Here is a 24284-nt window from a genome sequence, read left to right as displayed (position 1 = left end):
CCTCTCCCTGCGGCCCGAAGCGGGGGGATCCACTCGGCGGGCGCGGGTGCGCGGGTGCGCGGCGGGCGCAGTGGAGTGAGTGGCGGTGTGTGGAGATGGTGGGTGGGGGGGACGAGGGAGAGCCGAAGCCGCAGTGACCGAGCCGGGGACCGCCGCTCCCCGCCCCCTGCCCGCTCATTACCATAAGAAAGGGCCCCGGCCCGGCCCGGCCAGGGTGGGAGCGGGTCTTGGGAACAGTGGGGGTTGGGAAGGGGTGGGGGTGGCGCGCTGCAGGAGCCTTTTTTCAAACGCACACAGTCCCCTTCTTCCCGCCACCCGCCCCTTCAGAAATATTAGGGACCTCGACTTCCATGCCCTCCGCACACACCTCCCTCCCCCTCCAGCTGGGCCTCCGAGCCGCGGGGTAGAGAGCCAAGGGTAACAGCTCTATCCTTCCTCGGGTCAAGGAATTCGTCCCCGCGCCCCCGAGGGCGGGAAACTACAACTCCCGGCATGCCCCGGGCGCCCCCGGCGCGCCCCCCTCCCGTCAGTTCCATGCTGCTCCATCCAGTTCATTTAAAACAAAAGAGTTTGAGCGCTGGAAGGGGCTGGGCTCTATCGGGGGCCACTGAGCGCCGCTCCAGGACGGGGGCCCGGTGCGGGAGCCTGGAGCTGGGGGCGGGGGGGAGGTGGGGCGTCTGGACGGCCGAGGCTAGAGACTCCCGGGTAGCGAGGCGGGCAGGGGTGGGGGCAGAGATCCCGCAGCCCCCGCCCCCCGTCACCCCCGGAGAGGAGCGCAGAGAGATCTGCTTTCTTGGTTTTGCTTCGCTTTTCCCCCCCACCCCCACCCCGGGGGCTGGGGCAAGGGGAGTCGGGTTACAGGGTGTTTGGGGAGGGGGGCTTAGGGGGAGGGTCTATCTTTCTATCTCGCTTTCTTCCCCCCTCCCCAGTTCTTTGTTCCCCCTCCCCACACACCCCCTCCTCTCCCCTCCCCTCCCCTCCTCTCTCCTCTTTTCCCTTCCACCACCTCTCTCTCTCTCCCTCTCTCTCTCTCTCCCCCAGCTTTTGTTTCGCCATGCCTAGTCTAGTGGTATCTGGAATAATGGAAAGAAATGGGGGCTTTGGAGAACTGGGATGTTTCGGGGGAAGCGCCAAGGACCGGGGGTTGCTGGAAGACGAGCGCGCCCTTCAGCTGGCTCTCGATCAACTCTGCCTCCTGGGTTTGGGGGAGCCCCCCGCCCCCACGGCGGGCGAGGACGGGGGAGGTGGGGGGGGCGGCGCCCCCTCGCAGCCGGCCGCCCCCCCGCAGCCGGCCCCGCCGCCGCCGCCACCGCCGCCGACTGCGCCCCCGGCCGCCCCGACGGCGACCCCCGCGGCGCAGACGCCCCAGCCCCCCGCCGCCCCCAAAGGGGCGAGCGACGCCAAGCTCTGCGCGCTCTACAAAGAGGCCGAGCTGCGTCTCAAGGGCAGCAGCAACACCACCGAGTGCGTCCCCGTGCCCACCTCCGAGCACGTGGCCGAGATCGTGGGCAGGCAAGGTAAGCCGGCGCCGGGACCGCGGAGAGGGACTGGAGTGGGGGCGGGGAGGGGGCGCCCGGCCCCGGGGCGCGCAAAGTTCATGTGTGCCCTCCGTGCCCGCCGCGCGCTCGCTCCTTTGCCCCACAAAGGGGGACCCGCCCCCTCCCCTGATTTCCGAGTGCCACAAAGTTCCCCGCTAGCCCCGAGTCGGGACGGTTCTCCAGAGCCTTCTCCACCCCCTCTTTCCACCCACCAGGGCTCTGCCCTTAGACAAAGAAATATCCTCGCAATGGGAGAGGGAAAGGGGAGGGGGGAACTGGTTTCCCAATCCTGGGAGGCTGTCCGGAGGGGGTGTCCGCTCTTAGCTGGGGGGGGGAGACGTGCGGAATGTGCAAAGAGTTACTCGGAAACCCCTAATCCGGAGTCTGCGGGTGGGCTGGGGAGGGGGCACCGCGAGCACCCCACACACACGGTCGCCTGGAGTTAGCAGACTTTGAGGGGAGACCTGGCAGTGTTCGAAGCTGTGTCTCTTTGTTGGGCTGAGTGTTGGAATGGAAGGGGGTGTGGCTCAGGGGAGGGTCCCAGGCTGGCCAAGGAGGCAGCGCAGGGAAGGGGGGGTGGGTGGGGGTCTTATGGTCACCCACACCCCGAAGTTACACCATCTGGAGAGGGGGGTCTCCGAGGAGCTGCTGTATGCTGTTCTGGAGCTCTCCTCCTCCCGCTCTGGCTTTTGTTCTGGGCTGGCCACGGCCTGGGGCCCAGAGGCCTAGAAAGGGATGTGTGACCGTGGAGAGAGTGGGCTGGAGCTGAGCGGGCCAGCTGGGGCAGGGCGGGTGAGAAACCTGCACCTGGAAATTCGGTGGCCGGAGTGTATATCTGGTTGTGTACCGGGTGGTGGGGGGGTGCAGAATGTAGAATGAATCCAGCCTAGGATCTGATACCACACCCTCTCATCTCCAGCATCCCTCGGCTGGTTGGCTGGGTAGGTAGGTGGGTGGGGGTGCTGGGGAGGGTCCAAACGAAGCAGACAGGATCTTGGGGGACCCTTCCTTCTCCTGCTTCCCAAAGGGGAGTGGAAGAGGGGGATAGCGGGCTTTGGAAATTGTTGAAGGGGCTGGACTGGGGAGCTGTGGGGTGGGGGAGGAGCTGTCCCACAGTGGGGAACAATAGAGGAGCTACATTCCGGCTGGGAGGGAGGGAGGAGGCTGGCTCCCAGCAGACGGTAGGGGAGGCTGGCCTGGGGGGCCCTACTCCACAACCCACCTCTCCCACTGGGAGTGCTGGGGGCTAAGGGGCTTGTCTTTAGGAGAGCCAGGGGCCCAAGGAGGGGACTTGCCACCCCCCTGCACTGCCCATGCTCCCACCCCTCCAACCCCACCAGGGCACTCAGTGTCTTAAGATTTCCCCTTTGGAAAGTTGGGTTTCCTCTTGTTGTCAGACACAGGGGGAGCAGGAGCCCGGGAACTGGGTGGGGACAGCTGGTGTCTGCTTGGGCGTGGGGGTGGGTGGTCTCGGGAGGGATTCTTCTCGGATCTCCTTCCTATGCATCCTCTGGGCCTGGCCCTCAGAAGGATGGGTGGGGGCTCTCCCATGCAGAGAAGAGCAGAGTCCCCTCAGTTCCCTGAAGTTCTGGGGTGGGATGGGGGAGTTGTTCATGTGTAGCCCCCACCCGCGCTTGCTGCTGTGCTGCCCCTTGCTCCTCCGTTCGACCTCTAGGAAAGTGAAGCCTGGTGAGCCTGCCCCACAAGAGTGGCCCTTTTCAGGGTACAGAATCAAGGCGAGGTGCACCCTGGTCTCCAATTATCCCTTTATTTGTCCAACCTGGTCTATCCTCACCCAGACACCCTGAACTTTATGTACCCCAAACTTAGCCAGAGGTCGAGCAGGGTGCCCATCAGACCACGCATGCGTAGCGTGGTAAGAGAGAGGGATTCAGGGTCCTTACCCTCCCTCCTCCACACCTCACTGCTGCGGACAATTGGAGACTGACACTAGAGCAACAAGGCTGCAGGCTTGACAACAGGTAGGGCTTCACCTGGGCCCAAGGAGCCTGGAGACAAAGGGGGTGGGGCAGATGCTCCCTGCTGAGGTCTCTCACCCCAGCCAGTCCCCACTCCCACCTCCCATATCTGCTAGGATTGGAGAAGAAGCCTTCTGGAGGACAGGAAAAGGGACTCACCTGGAGCAGAGTTGGGAAAGTAGCACCCTTAGGTGCTGGGAGTGGTGCTGAGAGGGGTGTGGGCTCAGTTGAAATGAGTGGGGGCAAAAGTTGTGGGTGCGCGTAGGAATGTGGTTGGTGTGTCCGGGAGGGTGGGTGGGGATGGAAGAGGCAACTCCGAGGTGCCTGGGTGCCAGTGGCTGGTGCTTTGGAGAGGGTGCATACCTCCCAGGCTCCAGCAAAGGGTGGGGAGGACATGGGGAAGGGAGAGGCCGGCTTGTGCACTGGACCGGCTCAGGTTCCATTTGGAAGTGGCCAACCCAGCCTTCCTCTCACTTCTCCCTACCCTTCTCCCTCTGTCTCTTTGTCTCGCTTTTCTTCTTTCTTTCTCTTCCTCTGTCCCAACTTGAACCACTTCTACTTCAAAGCCAGGCAGTGGGTCCAGAATGTAGTCTCTCCTTCCCCCTGCTCAATCCTCCTCCCCCCTGCCAGCTCCACTCTGTCCTTCCATCCCCCAGGGATTGGAGGGGAAATGAGGGAGGTGTCTTCACACTCTTCCTCCCCCCTCCCCTTGACTCTCCCCTTAGATCCACTAGCTGCTGCAAACTTGGTATGAATCTGGGATCTGGAATGGTGGGGGAGAGGGACTGCTGGGTGGGAGATGGGGCTGAGGGGGTGTTGGTTTCGGTTCACATGGATCCAGTGGCCATGGCCTGGGCAGGGCGCGTTACTGAATGGAGATAGACCCTGGGATTACCCAGTGTGCTAGGGAGCAGCCTGAGGGCCGTTACAGGGAGGGGTAAGTGATTGGAAATTAATGGGTAACCAGGGAATCAAAAGCAATGGAGGGAGCAGCACATTGGGAGGGATGACTCTGGGGGTGCTCCAGGAGAGTCCGCAATTATTTGGGGGTTTCCTGGAGTGCTTGGATTGGGAGGGTCCTGAAGAGAGCACCAGGGGTAGGTAGCTGAACCCCCTACAATGATTGTGGAGGTGGGAGGGGAGATGAGGGTGAGGGAGGGTGTGTGTATGTGTGTGTGTATATTCAAATTCTGAGTTTTGTATGTATGTCTCTCTATGCACCCCCTCCCCACCCGAATCCAGGCTGCAAGATTAAGGCCCTGAGGGCAAAGACCAACACCTACATCAAGACACCAGTGCGGGGCGAGGAACCGGTGTTTATGGTGACCGGTCGCAGGGAAGATGTGGCCACGGCCCGGCGGGAAATCATATCGGCTGCTGAGCATTTCTCTATGATCCGCGCCTCGCGCAACAAGTCAGGCGCCGCTTTTGGTGTGGCCCCGGCCCTGCCTGGCCAGGTGACCATCCGCGTGCGAGTGCCCTACCGTGTGGTGGGGCTGGTGGTGGGTCCCAAGGGGGCGACCATCAAACGCATCCAGCAGCAGACCAACACATACATCATCACACCGAGCCGTGACCGTGACCCTGTGTTTGAGATCACGGGCGCCCCGGGCAACGTGGAGCGTGCGCGCGAGGAAATTGAGACTCACATCGCCGTGCGCACGGGCAAGATCCTCGAATACAACAATGAAAATGACTTTCTGGCGGGCAGCCCGGACGCGGCACTGGACAGCCGCTACTCAGATGCCTGGCGGGTGCACCCACCGGGCTGCAAGCCCCTCTCCACCTTCCGGCAGAACAGCCTGGGCTGCATCGGCGAGTGCGGAGTGGACTCCGGCTTTGAGGCCCCACGCCTGGGCGAGCAAAGCGGAGACTTTGGCTACGGCGGCTACCTGTTTCCAGGCTATGGCGTGGGCAAGCAGGACGTATACTACAGCGTGGCCGAGACCAGTCCCCCGCTCTGGGCGGGCCAGGAAAACGCCACGCCCACCTCGGTGCTGTTCTCTTCCTCTTCATCCTCCTCCTCTTCTGCCAAGGCCCGCGCCGCCGGACCTCCTGGTGCGCACCGCTCTCCTGCAGCCTCTGCAGCGGCAGCCGCTGCCTCCTCCTCCTCGGCAGGGTCGGAGCTGGCCGGACTCCCGAGGCGCCCGCCTGGAGAGCCGCTGCAGGGCTTCTCGAAGCTTGGGGGTGGTGGCCTGCGGAGCCCCGGTGGCGGACGGGATTGCATGGTGTGCTTTGAGAGCGAAGTGACTGCCGCCCTTGTGCCCTGTGGACACAACCTGTTCTGCATGGAGTGTGCAGTGCGCATCTGCGAGAGGACGGACCCAGAGTGTCCCGTCTGCCACATCACAGCCACGCAAGCCATCCGAATATTCTCCTAATCGCCCTGTGCCCCACACTTGCTGGGCCTACCTCCCAGGGCCCCCACTCCCCTCCCCATCCCCGGCGATGAACTGTTTTCCAGAAAGGCCTTTGGGGCAAGCAGTTATTTTTCTGGGACTAGGTGCTTAGGGCCCCGGGTGGGGTGGGGATGGAGGAGGGGGTGGGGAGAGAGGGAGGCGGCGGTGGCCAGAGGATGTCCCACTTCTAGAGCCTCTGGTCGCCCTGTCCTGGAAAGATTGGAAGGGGCTAGGCCAGAAATATTACTAGAGTTACAACTCTGATACCTCAACACACCCTTCTGTCTGGAAGCAGCTGAGAGAAAGTTTTGTGATTTTTATTTTATTTTTTTTTTTTTTTGGTCTTTGTCAGAGGTGGCAGCTAGGATGTCCCAACAACCCCTTCTGCCCACCTCCCCAGCAGTGTTCCCCTGCCGGAGAGCGAGGCTCACCATCGGCACCCAGAGGTGCTGTTTCCAGTCCCCTAGCCTTCTGGTTCTGATCTCTGACCTCCTCATTTGACCCTTTAGTCCCTGGCCCCTGGCCCCACCTTCCTCCTGCATGGGAACCTGTTGTGGATTTTCCCACAGGATAAGGGGGGATGGGGCCCTCCCCAAAGTCTGGGGGCGGGAGACAGAAGCATATCAATCAAGGGCTTAGAATCCCCTCCCCTGCCCCACAAAGCTGGGTTCGAGGAGCTGGAGGGCTCCCCCCCACTTCTTCCTTTGGGCATTTCCTTCAGGTCCTTTTGCTGGTTCCCTTTTTCTTGCTGCCCTTTGGTGGCCATCACTTCCCTTGCTCTGTGGTGCTTGCACCTTTATTTTTTCCTCCTTTCTGCCTCCTCTCTTCCCAGCCCAGCTTTGGGGACCCCAATGTCCCTGGGAGAAAGTAAGCCCTCCTTCTCCCTCCCCACACCCCCCCACACTTCTCCAAAGAAACACCTTGAATCCTTGATGGAATGTACCCCTGTTCTCAGTGCAGATTGGAGGCTGGGGCCACCATGGGAGTGCAGGAAGAGGCACCCCACCTTCGTCAGCTATGGGCATTATGTGGAGGCAGGAGGCGTGGCTGTGTCTGCCACTTCTCCCCTCCTCTGCTCCCCGCTTCTCTCCAGACCCAGGCTGAATCCTCCTCAGCATGCAAATCATGAAATCTCTGCCCACCACCCATTGTGTGGGGGGAGTGAGGGAGCAAGGGCCCCACTGCTTCCCTTTTGCTCGCCAGCCTCCCACCTGCTCTGGTTCCGCTGGCCGGGCCAGGAGTGTGGGTTGGGGGTCCTGGGGCTGGGGGGTGGGGATAGGGTCCCTGGAGATTCTTGTATATAGTGGAGTGAGGTTATTCTGAATCACCCTTAGGCGCTTCAGAGCCAGAGGGAGAAGGGCGCAGGGATGCTGAGGGGGCTCTCTGCTCTGAGTTCACTCCCCTCTCCTCAACCTCCCCCTCCAGCCCACCAGCCTAGGAAGGAAGAGGACGGAGGTCACAGCCAAGAGGAATGGCCTGTGGCAGTCTCCCTCCTCCCCGCCAACGTGAGCCATCCTAAGATGTCTGTACAATAGAAACCAAACCAAATGGGCACCCTCGGTCGCCGGGGGAGGGGGGCCGAGGGGAGAGGTGTCCAGCCCCTCCCCCCTCGCCACTCCTTACCCACAAAGGCAGAAGACTGTTACACTAGGGGCTCAGCAACTTCAATCCCACCCTTACCCACGGAGCCAAACCTAGAAATGAAACAACACACATCATGAGAGATAAAATAGAGGAAAGAGAGCTGGAGAGGGAGCGAGATAGGCGACCAACACAGAGGAGAGAAAACAAAAATAGCAAAAAAAAAAAAGCAGTTCTTTATAATTTAATATTCTATTTTAATAAAGGCGTTTATTACCGTATAAATGTAGCAAAGAACCTGGGCTAATATGAAAAAAAAAGACTTTTTATTAGGTAATTTATTATATGAAAAGGATATTTTATTTTATGATAAAGTGATCCTTAAAAAATAAAAAAACTTTAGAAGGTTTAGAATATATGTAGGGAGAGAAGAAGAAAAAAAATACATTTGTATTCAGAGTTAAATCTTAACAGAAAAACAAAGTGTTTTTAATATATGTTCGGGTTTACGTTCCTTTTTTCCCCCACTTTTTTTTGGGGAGGAATATCATTTTGCTTTTCTTGGGGGGGGGAGTATCCTCGGAGGGATGGGCGAGGGGGAGGGGCTGGAGGAGCCAGGTCCCTTTTGGGGCCCCACAAGGAGATCGGATTTCCTCCAGGGGCTCCCCTCCCCCTCCCCCTGAGGGGAGTCGGCAGAGCCAAACAAAGGGATTAAGAAGAAGTAGAAGCTGGAGGACCAGAAGGAGGATCCTGGGGCGCACCCCCTTTCCTTTGCCCTTATCCCAGGGCAAGTGAAGAGGGAAAAATCCAGAACAGGCCAGTAGGTCTCTTGGGAGCCCCCAGAGAAGTAGGAGATTTAAGAGAAATAGATTTTTTTTTAACCAAAAATAAGAGAGTGGAAAAAAAAAAAGAAACCGAAGGGTTTAAAAGAAAAAGAGTACTACAAAAATAATTATTAATAATAATAATAATTCAAATCTATTTCATATAATCCTAGAGAGAGAAAGAAAGAGTTACTAGTTACTTAGATGATATTCAGATAGCTTAAAGTTTAGTAGTGTTGAGGGCCCCGGGCTCGGTAGAATGTATAAAAAAATCGTATTGAAAAGACAAATAGAGGAGGGAAATGGCGGGGTTCACCCTGAGCTGCCCCAATCTGCAGGTTTCGGGGTCGACTTCGGTTGCTAGTTAAGGGAGCTAGGAGCTTCCACCCACCGGCCTGGGGTTGAGCTAAGGATCCCTGGACTTGGAGGAGTTGTAGGACAAACATGAGGGGGGCTCCCTTCCCAGGGGAAAGGATGCATGGCCATTACCTCGATCAGGTGCTGCACAGCCCTCCCTTGCCCTGAGTTAGGGAGCTGGGGGCCTGGCTGGGTCCCTCTCCTGATACTCTGGGGGAGGACAGAGGGTGGCTGTGTGGTTCCAGAACGGCCAGCTTTGCTAGGGATAGACCTAGAAGCCTGGGAACTTGTCGCACAAGCCCTCTCGCCTCCTGGGGCTAGGGGCACATCAGGCCACACCTCTGTTTGCATGCAACCTTCCTCAGAGCTGTGGACCTCCTGTGGCATTGATGGGGAGGGAGGGGATGGGTAACAATCTCAACGGCGGTTCTCCTTTAAAGCCATAAGGTGTTCTGCAGGTTTGCAAAGTGCTTTATTGTCTCTTAGCAGTTAGATTGCAAGGACTTCCTGGGGTGGGGTGGAGACACTAACCCTGAAGGCCTGGGAAAATGGGGTCCCAGAGCCCTCTGCTTTTGTCCACCTGTGAATGTTCAAGTCAGAGTCATCCACTGGGCTCTTGTCTTGGGGATACAGGGCCCTTCCCAGAGGGAACTGGGATGTCTGGCTTTTGCGTGAAAGAACTTGAGGTTTGTAAAGCACTTGGCCTCCTATCCACCCCAGCTTAGCATTTGTCCAAGGTGGTGAGGAGGCCCTGCCCTGACCCCAGCTCTTTTGGCAAGAGACACCTGCTACATTACACCAAGTGACTACCATGCCCTTCCCTGGCCCTGGACCCCAAACATACCTCCCTCTCCCCGGATGGACTAGTCACCCCACCCCGGCTCTTTTTGTCCTAGAAACCCCGCTAGTTTGGGATGGTAGCGTCTGGGGTGGGGAAGGCTTCCCCTTCTCCCACTCGAGGGTGCGGGTGGGGTCGGGTGGGTGGGTGGAGACAGCCCTGGGGCAGGGGGGATGGTCTCTCCACTGTAGAAAGTAGAGTAGGATTGTGGTCAGACTTAATTTGAGGCATCTAGTGAAGACACAGACAAATCCACCAAGGCAAAAGTTTTCAAAAGCAAACTAAAGGCGGGAAACGAAACGGACCCATGAGTAATCAAAAGTGATGTTGCACAAAACGCAGAGAAACCAAGAAGGGGGAGGGTTAATGTATTAAATGTGCTATTAAGAACTTAATTTTATTAAAAGTATTATTACTTAAGGCTGCTGTGGTTTTCTCTGTATCCGTCAGCTCGGGTGGGTGAGAGCAGGTGCGATGGGTCGGAAGTGTGAGGTTTTGTTTGGGGTGGGTGGTGGCTACATGCGTGTATGAAGAGTTCCCTAGGCCCTGGGGGGCTCCCCCACTCTGCCCTCAAGCACCCTCGTCATTACTCCCCCTTTGTCCCTTTCTCTTCCTCGGAGATGGGACTGTTTCCACCCTGCCATGTCAGGAGTAGGTTAGGTGACCATGACCTAACCCAGACAACCACCTCAGAGCTCCATGGGGGAGGGACCAGAGAGCCAGATACCCTCCCCCACTTAGCTGCCAGATTCAAACTGGCTAGAGGAAAGGGAATTGTGAAAACCCCTTCCCCAGTCCTCAGACTGGCTCCTCCTCTTTCCCTGTGCCCCACCCCCATCACCCCAGCCTCCTCCTCTTGCCCCTGGCATTGGAGTGACCTCAGTTCTTGGCACCAGGGCTCTGGGCACCAGATGGCGCCTGCCGATGGCTTTCTTTGTCTTGCCTTCCAGATACCCCTCCCCTCTACACCACCCTCCCTTCCCCACCTGCCCTAAGGGGGTTGGCAGAGGGAAGGGCGGGCACCTCCTGCCCCCTTGGCACTGTCCCCAGACCACAGAACTCCAGAGGCAGCTGGCTCTGCGGGGGGCAGGGAGTAGTGAGGATGGGTAGTGACAGGAAGGGGGTCAGGGATTCAGGGAGGGGAGGAGCTGAAGCATAAGGGGAAGCCCTGAGGGACAGGCAGCCATCAATACAAAACACAGCTTTATTCCAGGGCTCTGGTCCATGGGGAGTAAGATCCTGAGGGCCCCTTAGGGAGGGGTGTGAGGATCTGAGGGTTCTGGGTTCTGTGGACAGGGTACTGGATGCCCTGACTTCCAGAATCCAAGGGTAGGGAAGTGTCCCGGAGTTGAGCTGGGGTGGCAAGCAGCAGAGAGCCCCACAAGGGGCAGGGGGTCAGAGGCCCAGGTCAGAGGTTGATGCAGCAGGCCTTCTTTTGCTCAGGGCCAGGCTCCTGCCCAGTCTGGGCACTGCCCAGGGTGATGGCATTGCTCCGGGGGCTCTGCTGGTTCTGCTTGGACACTTTTGCAAAGATCTCTAGGAGGGGAGATGGCAGGGGTCAGGATGCCAGAAGAAGTTCCCACCCCATGCCACTAGCCCCTTCTGAGCTCTGGAGGTGGCCCCTGCGGCAGGGAGTGGTGTAGGAAGGAAGTGGGAGTGTGGGCTGCCAGGTCCCCTCTGCTTCCCTGATTGGAGGGGAAAAACTTAGTGCACCCCTGTCCTGCACCCCTATCCCCATTCTGGCCCTAAGCCTTGGGTTTCTTCCCTAGGCTTCAAGCTGAGTTAGGGGCCCTGGGGGAGATTCGGGATGGGGTAGAGTGGGCAGAGAGGGGCAGTCTGCCCATGGAAGCACCACACCCCCTGGGAAGCAGGGCAGGGGAGCCAGGGGAAGCAGGCTCTTACCCTTGAGCACGGTCTCAAAGGCCAGCTCAACGTTGGTGGAGTCCAGAGCTGAGGTCTCCAGGAAGAGTAGCCCATTGTTTTCTACCAGGAAAGCAAACCCACTGTTAGTGCAGAGGATCAAAGATCATACGGACATTCACTGAGTGTTGACCACGCACGTGCGTGTCCTGTGCTCAGCCGTGACACCCAGTAGTTACTTTAATTCTGAGAAGAACTAATGAGGGGGGTTTGGTGACGGCCCTGCAGCCCACATACCCAAGGAACCTACTCCAGGTCCCATGCGGGGAGACCAGCCGTGGGGTGAGGGGCCCCGGCAGGGGGCGCTGTGCCCACAGGCTGGAGCAGGGAGGGCACTGTGGGCTCCGGCGGGAGATGCCAGCCTGGGTTCTCACCGGCAAACATGCGGGCCTCCTCCGTGGGCACTTCACGGGCCTGGCTGAGGTCGCTCTTATTCCCCACGAGCATGACAACGATGGTGGCCTCAGCGTGGTCGTACAGCTCCTTCAGCCAGCGCTCCACCACGGCGTAGGTCTGGTGCTTGGTTAGGTCAAACACCAGGAGGGCCCCCACCGCGCCCCGGTAGTACCTGGACGGGAGTATAGGAAGGCGAGGATAGGGGCATGGGCCTCAGAGAAGAGGCAGCAGTGTGCCAGACACGGGGAACGAGGGAACGGGAAGTCCAGGGCAGCCCATGGCTCTCACACCCTCCAGGGACCCGGGTCTTAGAGAGCCTCTGAAGGGGCCTTTCTGCTGTAAAGCCTGTCCTGGCTCCCTCATCAAGCCCAGCTCATCGTGACTGCGGTCCCTACTATGCACCTGAAGCACATCTGGACTCCTGCTGCCAAGTCGGCCTCTGGATGTCCTGCCTCCGACCCGTTCCCCACAGGATTCTGGGATCCTTACTGCCCTGTTGACTCACTATGGCCGTTTCTCTGGGACCAGCCCAATGCCTGTGTCTTTGCAGCATGCCACGCAGCCTTCCGCCTGCAGCTGATGGAGCAAGGGCTGTGGATGCTGGTGGCATTCCCTTAGTCCCAATGCACTCAATCACCAGTTTCCTCGTAAAAGATCAACTGGTGAAGCTGTGAGGGTGTGTGTACCTGAGCAGTACACGTACTGAACCAAAGCCACCGCCTCTTCTTCCTGCCTCATAGTTCATATTGACCCCAAAGACACACACACAAGTCTGTTGCTGACCAGGACACCCTTTGGACCTCCTGTGTGTCTTCTGAGTCTTTATAAAAATGCACATGCCAGGTTCAGTGCGATGGCCTTGCAAGCACCGGGATCCCCTCTGGGAACCGTTCACATCCTGCCTGTCTGTCCCCTGGGAAAGCAGTGGAGGATGGCCAAAGTCTGGGGACCCTGCACATGTGTGAAAACCTAGAGGAAATTCCTGGCTCCCGATCAGCTCAGCTCCGGCCGTTGCAGCCACTTGGGGAGTGAACTAGCAGACAGAAGATCTTCCTTTCTGTATCTCCTCTCTGTAAATTTGCTTTCCCAATAAAAATAAATCTATTTTTAAAATAAATATACATTTTTAAAATTCATATGCTGGGTTGGTGTTGTACTGAAGCCAGTTAAACTGCCGCCTGAGACCCCAGCAACCTATATGGGTGCTGGTTACAGATGCAGATGCTCCATTTCCCATCCAGCTCCGTGCTAATGTGCCTGGGAAAGCAGCAGAAGATGGCCCAAGTCCTTGGACCTTTGCACCCATGAGGGGGACCCAGAAGTTGTTCGTGGCTTTGACTTCCTGGCTTGAGCATGGCATAGCCCCAGTTGTTGTGGCCATTTGAGAATTGAAGAAAAAATGGAAGATCTCTCTCTCTTTTGTACTTTCCGGTAGCTCTGCCTTTCAAAAATATTTAAAAATAAATAAATATTTTTAAAAACTTTTTTTTCAGAGGTCCAGCACAATGGCTCAACTGGCTAATCCTCCCCATCGAATGCTAGAATTCCATAGCGGCACTGGTATGGTCCTGGCTGTTCCACTTCCCATCCAGGCCATCCCATCCCTGTTTGTGGCCTGGGAAAGCAGTAGAAGAGAGTCCAAAGCTTTGGGACCCTACACCCATGTGGGAGACCCAGAAGAAGCTCCTGACTCCTGGCTTTGGATCAGCTTAACTCCAGCCACTGTGGCCACTTGGGGAGTGAATCAGCAGAAGCAAGATCTTTATCTCTGTCTCCTCTACTCTCTGTAGATCTGTCTTTCCAATAAAAATAAAATACCTTAAAGAACAATGCAGATGCTAGGACCCGCCTTTTGCCTTTTTTAACTGCAGAGCACCATACTGACGTGAGGGGGCGCCCTAAACCCAACCCACACAGCCGGCCTGTATTCCCACTCCGCACTTGCATGAATCCCTACTAACCTTTGACCGCTGGCACTTTCAGAAAGCACCAAATATGCAATAATACCTTATGCTCTGGATGTAGCTCTGCTGGCTCATACAGGACTTTACCTGCTGTGATTCCCACACCAGCCCCCTGGCTCGCTTCATTGCCTTCGGCCAGCGTCTCCAAGTGGACACTCCCACCCTTCCAGTGCCCCGCTCCCCCGGGGGGCCCAGGCTCACGCTGAGGTGATGGCTCGGTACCGCTCCAGGCCAGCCGTGTCCCAGATCTGAGCTTTGACGGCAGAGGTGCCCAGCATCACGGTGCGGGTGGAAAACTCCACCCCGATGGTGGTGCGACTGTCGTGGCTGAACTCGTTGCGTGTGAATCGGGACAGCAGATTGGTCTTCCCCACGCCCGACTCGCCAATGAGCACCACTGGAAGGGTAGACAGGTGAGGAGCTAAGCACAGGAGCCAGATCCACCTGAGTTTAGCTGAGTTTAGAGGGTCTGCCCGTTAGAAAGCAGAGGCTGCACCCGGAAGGTAAGAGGAGCTGTGGGACCAGCTGGCAGAGGCTAGAAGGGGGCGCTGCAGCCTAGCTCCACCTGCCTGGGTGAGCAGAGCTACCAGTTGAAAGTGAGTAAGTCAGGCACCCGGGCATGGGCATATGAAGCTAAACTTCCTCCTTTGGCACAGGCATCCCATATGTGCTCCGGTTTGTGTCCCAGCTGCTCCACTTCCCATGCGGCTCCCCTGCCTGTGGCCTGGAAAGAAAGGCCAGGAGGATGTTCCTGGTTCCTGTGTTCAAATGAACTCAGCTCTGGTCATCGTGACCATTTGTGGGGTGTGAACCAGCGGATAAAAGACCTTTCTGTCTTCATTTCTATCTGTAAATCTGCTTCTCAAATAAAAATAAATACATCTGAAGGAGGAGGAGGGAGAGAAGGAAGGAAGGAAGGAAGAAAAGAGAGAGAAAGAAAGAAAAGAAAGAAAAGAAAAGAAAAGAAAGAAAGGAGAGAAAGAAAGAAAGAAAGAAAGAAAGAAAGAAAGAAAGAAAGAAAGAAAGAAAGAAAGAAAGAAAGAAAGAAAGAAAGAAAGAAAAAGAAAGAAGAGAAAGAAAGAAAGAAAAGGAGAGAAAGGGGCCTGGGAGAGGTAGAAGCCTGGTGGGCTGCTGCGAGTCAGTCGGAGCCTGCATTTCTGATAGCCAAGGTCTGTCCCGGTAGCACGTGGGCAGCTGCCGGGATGTGAGGATGTGCTTATACCACTGTGGCAGTAGGAACATGAGAACAGCTGCATGTCTGTGTAAAGGAGCTGAAGGGTAACTGTGCAGTGTTTTGTTTTCACATTTATTTTTATTTATTTTTGAAATGAGTTGTAGAGAGGAGACCATGGGATAAGGAGAGAAATGGAAGGAGAAAGATATCTTCCATGGGGCCAGCACTGTGGCTGGCAAAGTGGGTGAAGCTACCACCTGCAGCACTGGCATCACACAAGAGTGTCAGTTTGAGTCCTGACAGCTCCACTTTGACCCTGCTCCCTATTAATAGCCTAGAAAAGCAGCAGAAGGTGGCCTAAGTGTTTGGGCCCGCTGACCTGACTGTTGTAGGCATTTTGGCAAGTGAACCAACAAATGGGAGATTGATCTCTCTCTCTCTCATCCTGCCTTTCAAATAAACTTAAAAACCAAGTAAAAGGCCTACATCAAAATATCTAAATTTCATTCCTAGCTCCAGCTCTTCTTTTAAAATTTTTTAGTTTATTTTTTATTGGAAAGGCAGATATACAAGAGAAGAAGAAACAAAGAGAAAGATCAACCCTCTGATTTGCTCCCCAAGTAGCTGCAATGGCCAGAGCTGAGCTGATCCAGAGTCAGGAGCCAGGAGCTTCTTCCGGGTCTTCCACGTGGATACAGGTTGTCAAGGCTTTGGGCCGGTCTCTACTGCTTTCCCAGGCCACAGACAAGGAGCTGGATGGGAAGCAGAGCTGCTGGGATTAGAACTGGCGCCCATATGGGATCCCAGCGCTTTCAAGGCGAGGACTTTAGCCATTATGCTATCACGCCGGGCTCCATTTTCCACAAATTTTCTCACATGGATCACAGCACAGGCAAGGCAAGGATTTAGCCATTAGGCTATCCACCGGGCCCTAGCTCTTCCTTTTTTTAAAGATTTATTTACTTGGAAGGAGGACTTACAGAGAGGGAGAGGCAGAGATAGGGGGGGAGAGAGAGGTCTTTCATCTGCTGGTTCACTCCACAAATGGCTGCAGTAGCCAGAGCTGGGGCTTGAACCAGCACCCATATGTGAACCTGGCACTGCAGGCAGCAGGTTAACATACTCTGCCTTAGCACAGGCTGTAGCTCTAATTCTTGACTAATGCTTCCTGCTGGTTCAGACTCTGGAAGATAGCTAGGATATCTCAGACATTCAGGTTCCTGCTTTTCACATTGGAGACCTGTGTAATGCTCTTGGCTCCTGGTTTTAGTCCTGGCTGTTGTGAACATCTGGGCAGTGGGCCAGTGGAAGAGGGCCCCCTTACTTTGTCTCTTTGTCTTTCCTATAAATGAGCAAAAATGTTACAAAGTTAGGACCCAGACATCTCTAGGTAAGAAGCCCTTGGCTCTGAGTCCCTCAGCTAGTTACTAATCCCCTAGAAATGCCTTTTACACATGGAGAACGGGAACGACAATGGTCTCTATCCTAAGGGCAGAAAAGGACCTGGTGTGTTGGGATGCAGCTGGGCCCGGCTCTTCCCATGGGATCTGGAGAGCTGGGATCAGTACAACTCACCAACTGGACCACCACAGAGCCTGGCCACTCAAGATTAGAAGGGATTTCCCAGTGTGGAAGGTCGACGCCCAAGGACTGGGCTCTGCTTAGCCTGGTAAACTTGACCAAGTGGCTCACTTTTTCTGGAGCTCAACTTCTTTGTTTACACAATCTCTAAAGGCCTCTGAAAAAGAGGCAAGAAAGAGCTGTGTGGGGAAGAGGATGTGTGTGCGTGTGCACATGAGGGTGCTTTAAAATTTGTGGAAAATGGAGCCCGGCGTGATAGCATAATGGCTAAAGTCCTCGCCTTGAAAGCGCTGGGATCCCATATGGGCGCCAGTTCTAATCCCGGCAGCTCTGCTTCCCATTCAGCTCTCTGCTTGTGGCCTGGGAAAGCATTCGAGGACGGCCCAAATCTTTGGGACCCTGCACCCACGTGGGAGACCTGGAATAGGCTCCTGGCTTCAGACTGACTCATCTCTGGCCGTTGTGGTCACTTGGGGAATGAATCATTGGACAGAAGATCTTCCTCTCTGTCTCTCCTCCTCTCTGTATATCTGCCTTTCCAATAAAAATAAATAAACCTTTTTTAAAAATTGTGGAAAATGAACTTAAATGATATGTTTATTCTGGTGCAAAATATTTGGAACTCATGCATCATTTTTTTTAATAAGCATATTCCATAAACTTTTCTTTAGCACACACCTTGTGTATGTATTGTGTCTGTATATGTGGTGTGTGTGTGGTGTGTGTGCACTCACCCCTCTTGCCTATCAGGAACCTCTTCCCCTTCCCCTCCTCCTCCATGATGATTGGCTTCCAGTCCTGTCCTTGGGCTCCAGAGTGACCCACCACAAGGACTTTGGTGTGCTGTGGCTTTGTGACCTCAAGGAAGCTAAGGACTGCCTCTAAGCCTCCATCTGTTCACCTGCCAAACACAGAGTCCCTTGGTTGACATGGACTGAGTGCTGTTGCTGTGTGTGCCAAGCATTGTCCAGTACCCAAGTTGTCAGAGCAATGCCACAGGACAAGCCCCACGATGATATCCTTCTTTTTAGCAACAAGGAAGCCAGGCACTCAGAATAACCGAGCCAGTGCAAAGACAGGGCTGTGCTGTCTGGATCTACCACTGCCACACCTCAGGCAGTGCAGGCTGCCAGAAGCTTTTAGCCACCGGCTCCCACCTGCACCTGACTCTAGTGCAGCAGCGGCTTCATCAGAGTCAGCCTCTTCCAGGAAGTCCGCAGCCTATACCTGAGCCAGGGGAGGCTATCATGGAGCTCCTGCCCTTGACCCTGACTGCACAGAGCCTGCCTTTGACGTCTCCTTCTGCCCAACCCTATCTCCTCCCCAGCTTTTCACAGTCATTGGCCTCATCTTACAAGTGGCAGAGCTGAGATCTCAGCCCTGCCTGGGCCAAGGCCCTCTCACAATAAAAGAGAATGTTAAGGAGATGTTAGGGTGATCCACACGATGGTGGCAGGTGCAGAGCAGAAGCTAACCCTTACCCTGTCTCTGTCTTTCTTGGGAAAGATGCTGGGAGTACAGGTTTCCCAGCTTGAGGGAGGGTGGGGCTGAAGCTGGGAGAGGCAGTGGGGTGCGGTGGCTGGAGAGGAAAGCATGGCTGTACCAGTCCACCCAGCCCTGAAGGAGGCGTGTGGGTTGGGCTGGGGAACAGCAGAGAGCTAACCACAGTGGCTGAGATAAAGCAACAGCAGGACACACACACACCTTGCAGGGACAGCCAACAGAACCCAGTGCCTGGCCGAGGGAGAAGCAGACAAGGCCGCAGCCTAAGAGCCATCCCCTGGCGTCCACCAGAGCCCAATGCTGATTCAGAATGCTGCCCCTTCATATTTATCCCCTAGCTCTGTGGTGGCATACCTCTCCCCTTTCCTTTTCTATAGACACCTGCCCAGAAAGATGACTCTTCTTTTTTCCTGCAGTCGGTTTGCTACCCCTGTTCACAGGAGGGAAGTTCTTTCTGAAGTCTGACCTCCATCTCTGTTGCTGCAGGCACTGACCCTGCCCAAGGATTCCAACACTTGGCACTTTCAGGTATGATCTACAGCCATGGGGGAGTGGCCCCCAGGGCCTTTTGCCCTGTGTCCCTCCCACACTGACCCTACAGCTTACTTTCTTAGTGGAATGCAGCTCTAGGGAGCCTGGCCCCTCTCTGGCTCTGTGCCTGTCTTTCCAGACATTCCTCCCTTCTTGGACCCAAACTCACCTTTGAAGACAAAGTTATAATCGTCCTCGGTTCCGTTCCCCATCTTGGCCCAGCATGGAGGGTGCAGGTGTCTTCAGGGTCACAAGTGACAAGACTTTGTGGTGGCTCTCAGGTGTTCTCAGCCTTTGGCTCTCTTGGAGACCTGGGCCCGCCCCTTCTCTCATTGGGGGAGACTCCTGCAGCCAGAGAGATTGTGGGCCCAGCGGAGGCTCCCAGCTCTGGCAGCCGCAGGTGCTGCAATGAAGCGGAGAGGACGGAAGCTGAGAACAGGAAGAGCGGGGCGGCTGGAGACCTGGGGCTCAGGTGGGTGGAGAGATGGTGACGTCAGACAGGTTAGACAGGTTGGCTGTCGGCTCCGCGGGCTGGGCTCCTGCGAGCAGCAAAGCCCAACTAGGAGGTGGTGGAGGAGTGAAGCCAAGACTGGAACAGGATCTGCAGACAGGACCTGTTGAGGGCTGAGTCTTTGCGAGCTGTGGTGAGGGGATCCAGCCACCTACTGTGAGAACTGTACCCCCTCCCGGCCCCTCAGCCGCCAAGGAGCATGAAGCCCCCTTCAGAATCCTGGGAGAGGTGGCCGCTCTGCTGGAATCACCAGGAGAAGGGTTGCTGCTGGCGTGGGGTGGGCAGGCTGCCAGGCACCTGCTGTAGGTGGGAGAGCTGTGGGAGCTGCACCTCAGCCACAGCGACTACTTCCTCCTCTGACATCCCAGGGCCTGTTAGCGCCAGAGGTTCTCCTCCCAGGTGGCACTGGGATTTGCGTCCTATTGGATTCCCTGAAATGGGTCTACGCCCACAGCTCTAAAGAGCTATAGCACACCTTGCACAGACCTGCTTTAAGGACACCAGGAATGGGAGACCTGGGGCAGGAAGAGCCTAATGGGGCCGGATCTGGAGGGGAAGGGCTCTGAGCGCCATTCTGGTTGCTGTCACTTCCTGAACAGGAGTTGCACCTCAGAGAGCCAACTGCTTCACTTCCTATTCCAACTTGTTGCTAACAAGCACTCTGGGAGGCAGCTCAGGTATTTGAGTCTCTATGACCGAGTTGGGAGTGCCAGAGGAGGAAGGCATACAGGCTCCCTGCTTTGATCCAGCCCAGCTGTGGCTGCAGCAGGCATGAGATCACCTTCCAACAGATGGAAGATCTTTCTCCCTTAAAAAAAAGAAAAAGAAAAAATTTTAAAAAGGCATTTTTGGGGTCAGCATTATGATGTATTGGGTTAAGCTTGCTGAATGCAATACTAGCATCCCGTGTAGACACTGGTTCAGGTCCCAGCTGCTCCACTTCCAATCCAGTTCCCTGGTTATGTGCCTCGGAAAGCAGGTGTTTCCACTGCTTGGACCCCGACAATCCATGTAGGAGAGCTGGATGAAGTTGCTGGATTCAGCCTGGCTCAGGTTTAGCTATTGTGGCCTTTTGTTGTTGTTGTTATTAAAAGATTTATTTCTTTTTATTGCAAAGTCAGATACACAGAGAGGAGAGATAGGAGGAAGATCTTCCATCCAATGATTCATTCCCCAAGTGACTGCAACAGTTGGAGTTGCACCAATCCAATCCAAAGCCAGGAGCCAGGAACCTCCTCTAAGTCTCCCACGCGGGTGCAGGGCCCCAAGGTTTTGGACCGTCCTTGACTGCTTTCCCAGGCTACAAACAGGGAGCTGGATGGGAAGTTGGGCTGCCGGGATTAAAACCGGCACCCATATATGGGATCCTGGCACATTCAAGGCAAGGACTTTAGTCACTAGGCCACCGCGCTGGGCCCTATTGTGGCCATTTAAGGGAGTGAATTAACAGATGAAGATCAGGGGACATCCTTCCAACCCCCAAAGTAAAAAGATATCCTCTCCTACAAAGCCCAGAGAGGCCACTGACCACTTAGAGTCTGACAGTCTCTCTCCATCAGGATCCCTCCAGGCCTGTGCCAAGAGCTTATTCCTGACCAACATTGCAGGGAAAGATTCACGCATGAGTGGCAGGGGTCAGTGAGGTCAGAGAGGCCACTGCCCAGGACCATTTGGTGGTGGGACATCACAGTGAAAGTGTGAGCACACATCGACTCTTGCAGAACTTGATGTGTTCCTGACTATTTCCTGTGATTCTTTCCTTCCAAAAAAGCCAAGCCAAGCCAAGAGCTAAAGTTTATTATTAAATAAACACCATCCCCCGCCAAAACACAAGGTCCCAGCCTTCCCCCATAGTCTTGTCCTCCACAATGCACAATGTTCTTCTCTCTTCTGGGCTGCAACCAGTGGTGTCCACTACGATGCAGCTACTTGGGTGAGGGGCTCCTCCAGGTACTGCACCAAGGCCTGGGCCTGCAAGAGGTGGGGGAGAAGTCAGTCTTGCACAAGGCCTGCAGCTAGAAGAACCCCCGTTCTACTCTGAAGGCCATACCTCAACCACCCCCAGCTCCTTGCTGTTCTTGGGAGTTAGTCCCCACCAGACATGAACTGAGTCAGCACAAGGACTTGAGAACAACACCAGGGTGGGACACATACACACCTTGGCCTTGAGCATTCCGAAGCCCACGGTCTCCTTGGCATACATACACAGCAGAAGGTTGGCCACGCGGGTGATGGCTACACGGCCCTCCTGGTAGGGGGATAGGATATGGGATGGGATGTTGTTTGATGCTTTCTCAGTCCCTCTCCTTCCCCAAGGGCTCTGCTGGTCTCAAAGGTCTCCACTCTCCTTCTATGTCCTGGACATAGCAGGAGATACAGCTGCAAGCTCTGGCCACAGCCATGGACATGGGGCTCTGAACTGGATGCCAGACTTGGCACAGCCACCTATGAATCCAGGATCCACTGTTTCTCTTTCGGGAATCCCTACCTCACGCCAGACACATCTGCCAAGGACTGTGCAAACATGAGAACAGTGAATCAGCTGATTTTTCTCTTCTCAAGGTAGTGTTTTGAACTGCAAATCTGACTGACGCCTGGGTTACAAGGTCTACTCAGAAGGCTGAACAGTACTTTAAATTGGTTTTATAAAGAAGAAAAAAATAAATACAGTAAGAGCAGGGCTATTTCATCCAGTTCTTTGCATCAGTAGGTGTCTGTTGGTACTGAGTCCTGACTTAAAGTATATATCTTGTCTAAGCTGCAGTCACAACATTTAAGAGCTATTGTCTCATTGCACCAGCTGCAGCTAGGCCCAAGGAATCATCCTTGGAACCAAAATAGCGATGGTGGGGCAGCGGCTGCAGGAGAGGAGGCAGCTCCACTCCAGTGAAATCTTCCCTGGTGTGTTCATCCTTGGAATCTAATCACGTTAGCCTTGCAAACCTTTCCCAGGTGTCCCCTATGAGCTGGGAGCCAGGCACTGCATTCCCTGTCCCGCTGGCTTGCTCCCCTGCCCCCTTCCAGTTCAGGCCCCTCCAGCCAGGCCAGACTTGTCCAACCCTAGCCCAGGTTGGCCTCAGGACCCCTGTACTCATTGTGCTGCCAGAGGGGCATGTGCTGGGACCCCCACCTTCCTTGCATTCTTTGATCAGACATGGCCTTTCCAGGGAGATGGTCCCAAACACCTGCTCTCTGCATGCTCTTATTTCCCTGCTATAATGCTTCTCCACTGCATTATCAATACCAATGCAGACTCTATATTTTACTTATTTCAAATTGTATGTGCAACTGTTAAGTTTCACTAGACCTTATGTATTTATGTATTTGTTTATTTTTGGGCTGTCCTGTTTGTCATTTTCCCCCTAATCCTTAAAGGTCCTGCACAGATCCATGTTATCTGTCAACTGAACAGACTCAGAGAAGAAACCGTTCCTGTCCCCAGAAAGTTGACTTCTCCATTCTGGACTTCCTGGTTTTGAAAGAAAGGAGCTGGCCTAGAGGCTGGAGCCTCTGCGTTGGGCCTGGGAGTCCGTGAAGCCGAGCTGAGCGGACAGCCCTTTGTGTCTGGAAAGCACTTTTCCATTTGTCTGCAAACTTTCATTTATTTGCCACAACAACCCTGAGGTGAGGGAGGGTGGGTCGTCATTTCCCCTCTAGGTGGTGAGATTAAGGAAGCACCCCACAGACAGAACTTGAAGCGACTTACCCAAGGTTACGCCTGGGGGCAAATGGATGGACAAAACCAGAACCCGAGTCAGAGCTTGGATTCGGGTCTCAGTCACTGCTCAGGGCTGGGGGTCCTGCCCATCACACAGGCTGCTGCTGACCAACTCTCAGCCATCCCTCTGGTGATTCTGTCCCTGCCCTCTACCCCCCACCAGTGATGATCCAGGATCGGGTCCTGGTCCCCCCCTGGGAATCCTCTCGCAGAGGGAAGAGGGGCGGGTTGGAGGAAGTCTGTCTCCCGGCTCCATACCATGCAGTCCATGAGGATGAACTTAAGGTTGTCTTCATTAAATGCCTGGTTCCCATTCCGGTCGTAGGCGGCCCAGATGTTACTGGCGATGGCCGCGGTGACCCGGGCGTCTGTGTCTCCGTACCCTGAATAGGCCAGCAGCGATCCCTCGTTATTCAGTAGCCTGACAAGAAACAGGGAGGGGCCGTCGACAGGTCGCGCCTGGGGGTGGGGTGCTGGCTGGCACCCCGACTCCCTACGGCGGCAAGGGTCTGAGTTGAGTGGGTCCCGGAAAGCATCCCCAGCGCTTCCCTTTCCAGAGATGCTCCCTCGGCCGCCTCCTTCCCCGCCCCACGCGGTCGTCAACGCTCGGGTGCAGCTCGCCACTCACAGGGTGCTCTGGACGCCTCCAGTGTTGGCCTGGCTGAGCACCTGGGTCAAAGCCTTGGGGCGCAGCATGCCTGCGGCTGCTCACCCTGACGTCCCGGCGCCGGGCCGCGTCCCGCGGCTTCCGGCAGCACAGCCGCACCCTCGGGAACCTCCCGGGAGTTGTAGTTTTCCGACGCCGCGACAGTGGCTCTGGCCCCAGCCCCCTCTCAGCCGCGGAGGAACTGGGCCTTGTAGTTCCTGAGGCCTCGCGAGGCATCCTGGGAGCTGTAGTTCGCCTCCTCAGCAGGACCACGCGGTCGAGTGTGGGGGCAGGAAAGAGCGGGAGTGGACGGGCAGTGTGGCAGGGCGGGAGGGCATTTAACCCCTCCGCCGACAGGGGTCATCATGGCCGCCTGGCACCTGGCGATTCAGTAGCGATAGTAATAATAAATCTTTGTATTGGTCAGGCTCCTCCTGGGTTCTTACAGCAGTTTGCTGTGATATGAACGAGTCTGTGAGGATGAAGCGAGAGATTCTGGAAACCAAGGCCGGGTCGGGCGCGCAGGCGACATCCAGTTCTCTGGAATCGTACTTAAATTGAAGTAGGCCATCCAGGCCTCGGTCATGGGGAGGAATAGAGGGTCCCTCATAGAGCTGAGGTTCTTCAGTGGATGTCCAGCGGGACGAAAATCCAGTGTCCGGGCAGAGAGAGAGGTGCCAGGCCTGAATGGAACTTGCGCCTTCTGAGAGAGAGAGAGACCAAGTTTATCGCCCTAGGGGACCGAGAGAAAGCGTTCGCGTACTAAGTCCTTTGTCCCGGAGCAGGGGCAACCGCGCAAGGGCGGGGCGGCTCGGGGTCGCAGC

The 24284-nt window shown here is 55.7% G+C and overlaps 3 protein-coding genes across 4 annotated transcripts; 1 reads left to right on the top strand and 2 right to left on the bottom strand.

Moving 5' to 3' along the window:
• The first annotated feature begins 1054 nt into the window (after positions 1-1054).
• MEX3A (mex-3 RNA binding family member A) lies at positions 1055-5898 on the top strand. Its single transcript, XM_040999186.1, has 2 exons — positions 1055-1517; positions 4760-5898. The coding sequence occupies exons 1-2, from the start codon at positions 1055-1057 to the stop codon at positions 5896-5898; spliced, it is 1602 nt and encodes a 533-aa protein (XP_040855120.1).
• Positions 5899-10724: 4826 nt separating this feature from the next.
• RAB25 (RAB25, member RAS oncogene family) lies at positions 10725-19150 on the bottom strand. Its single transcript, XM_040998764.1, has 5 exons — positions 18755-19150; positions 13998-14193; positions 11811-12004; positions 11419-11499; positions 10725-11052 (listed from the first exon to the last, which is right to left on the bottom strand). Exons 1-5 carry the CDS (start codon positions 18795-18797, stop codon positions 10925-10927), a joined length of 642 nt encoding a protein of 213 aa, XP_040854698.1. The 5' UTR covers positions 18798-19150; the 3' UTR covers positions 10725-10924.
• Positions 19151-20878: 1728 nt separating this feature from the next.
• On the bottom strand, positions 20879-23577 carry LAMTOR2 (late endosomal/lysosomal adaptor, MAPK and MTOR activator 2). 2 transcript variants are annotated; one of them, XM_040998971.1, is made up of 4 exons: positions 23443-23577; positions 23073-23235; positions 21255-21344; positions 20879-21067 (listed from the first exon to the last, which is right to left on the bottom strand). In XM_040998971.1, exons 1-4 carry the CDS (start codon positions 23508-23510, stop codon positions 21011-21013), a joined length of 378 nt encoding a protein of 125 aa, XP_040854905.1. In that variant the 5' UTR covers positions 23511-23577; the 3' UTR covers positions 20879-21010. The 2 variants fall into 2 exon arrangements, with proteins under 2 accessions (XP_040854905.1, XP_040854906.1); XM_040998972.1 differs by lacking the exon at positions 21255-21344.
• Between the last annotated feature and the right edge of the window lie 707 nt (positions 23578-24284).

Source organism: Ochotona curzoniae, unplaced genomic scaffold (genome assembly GCF_017591425.1).
Source record: "Ochotona curzoniae isolate NIBS_2020 unplaced genomic scaffold, NIBS_Ocur_1.0 scaffold_1037, whole genome shotgun sequence".
NCBI lineage: Eukaryota > Metazoa > Chordata > Mammalia > Lagomorpha > Ochotonidae > Ochotona > Ochotona curzoniae.
This window is presented reverse-complemented; position numbering and strand designations above follow the sequence as displayed.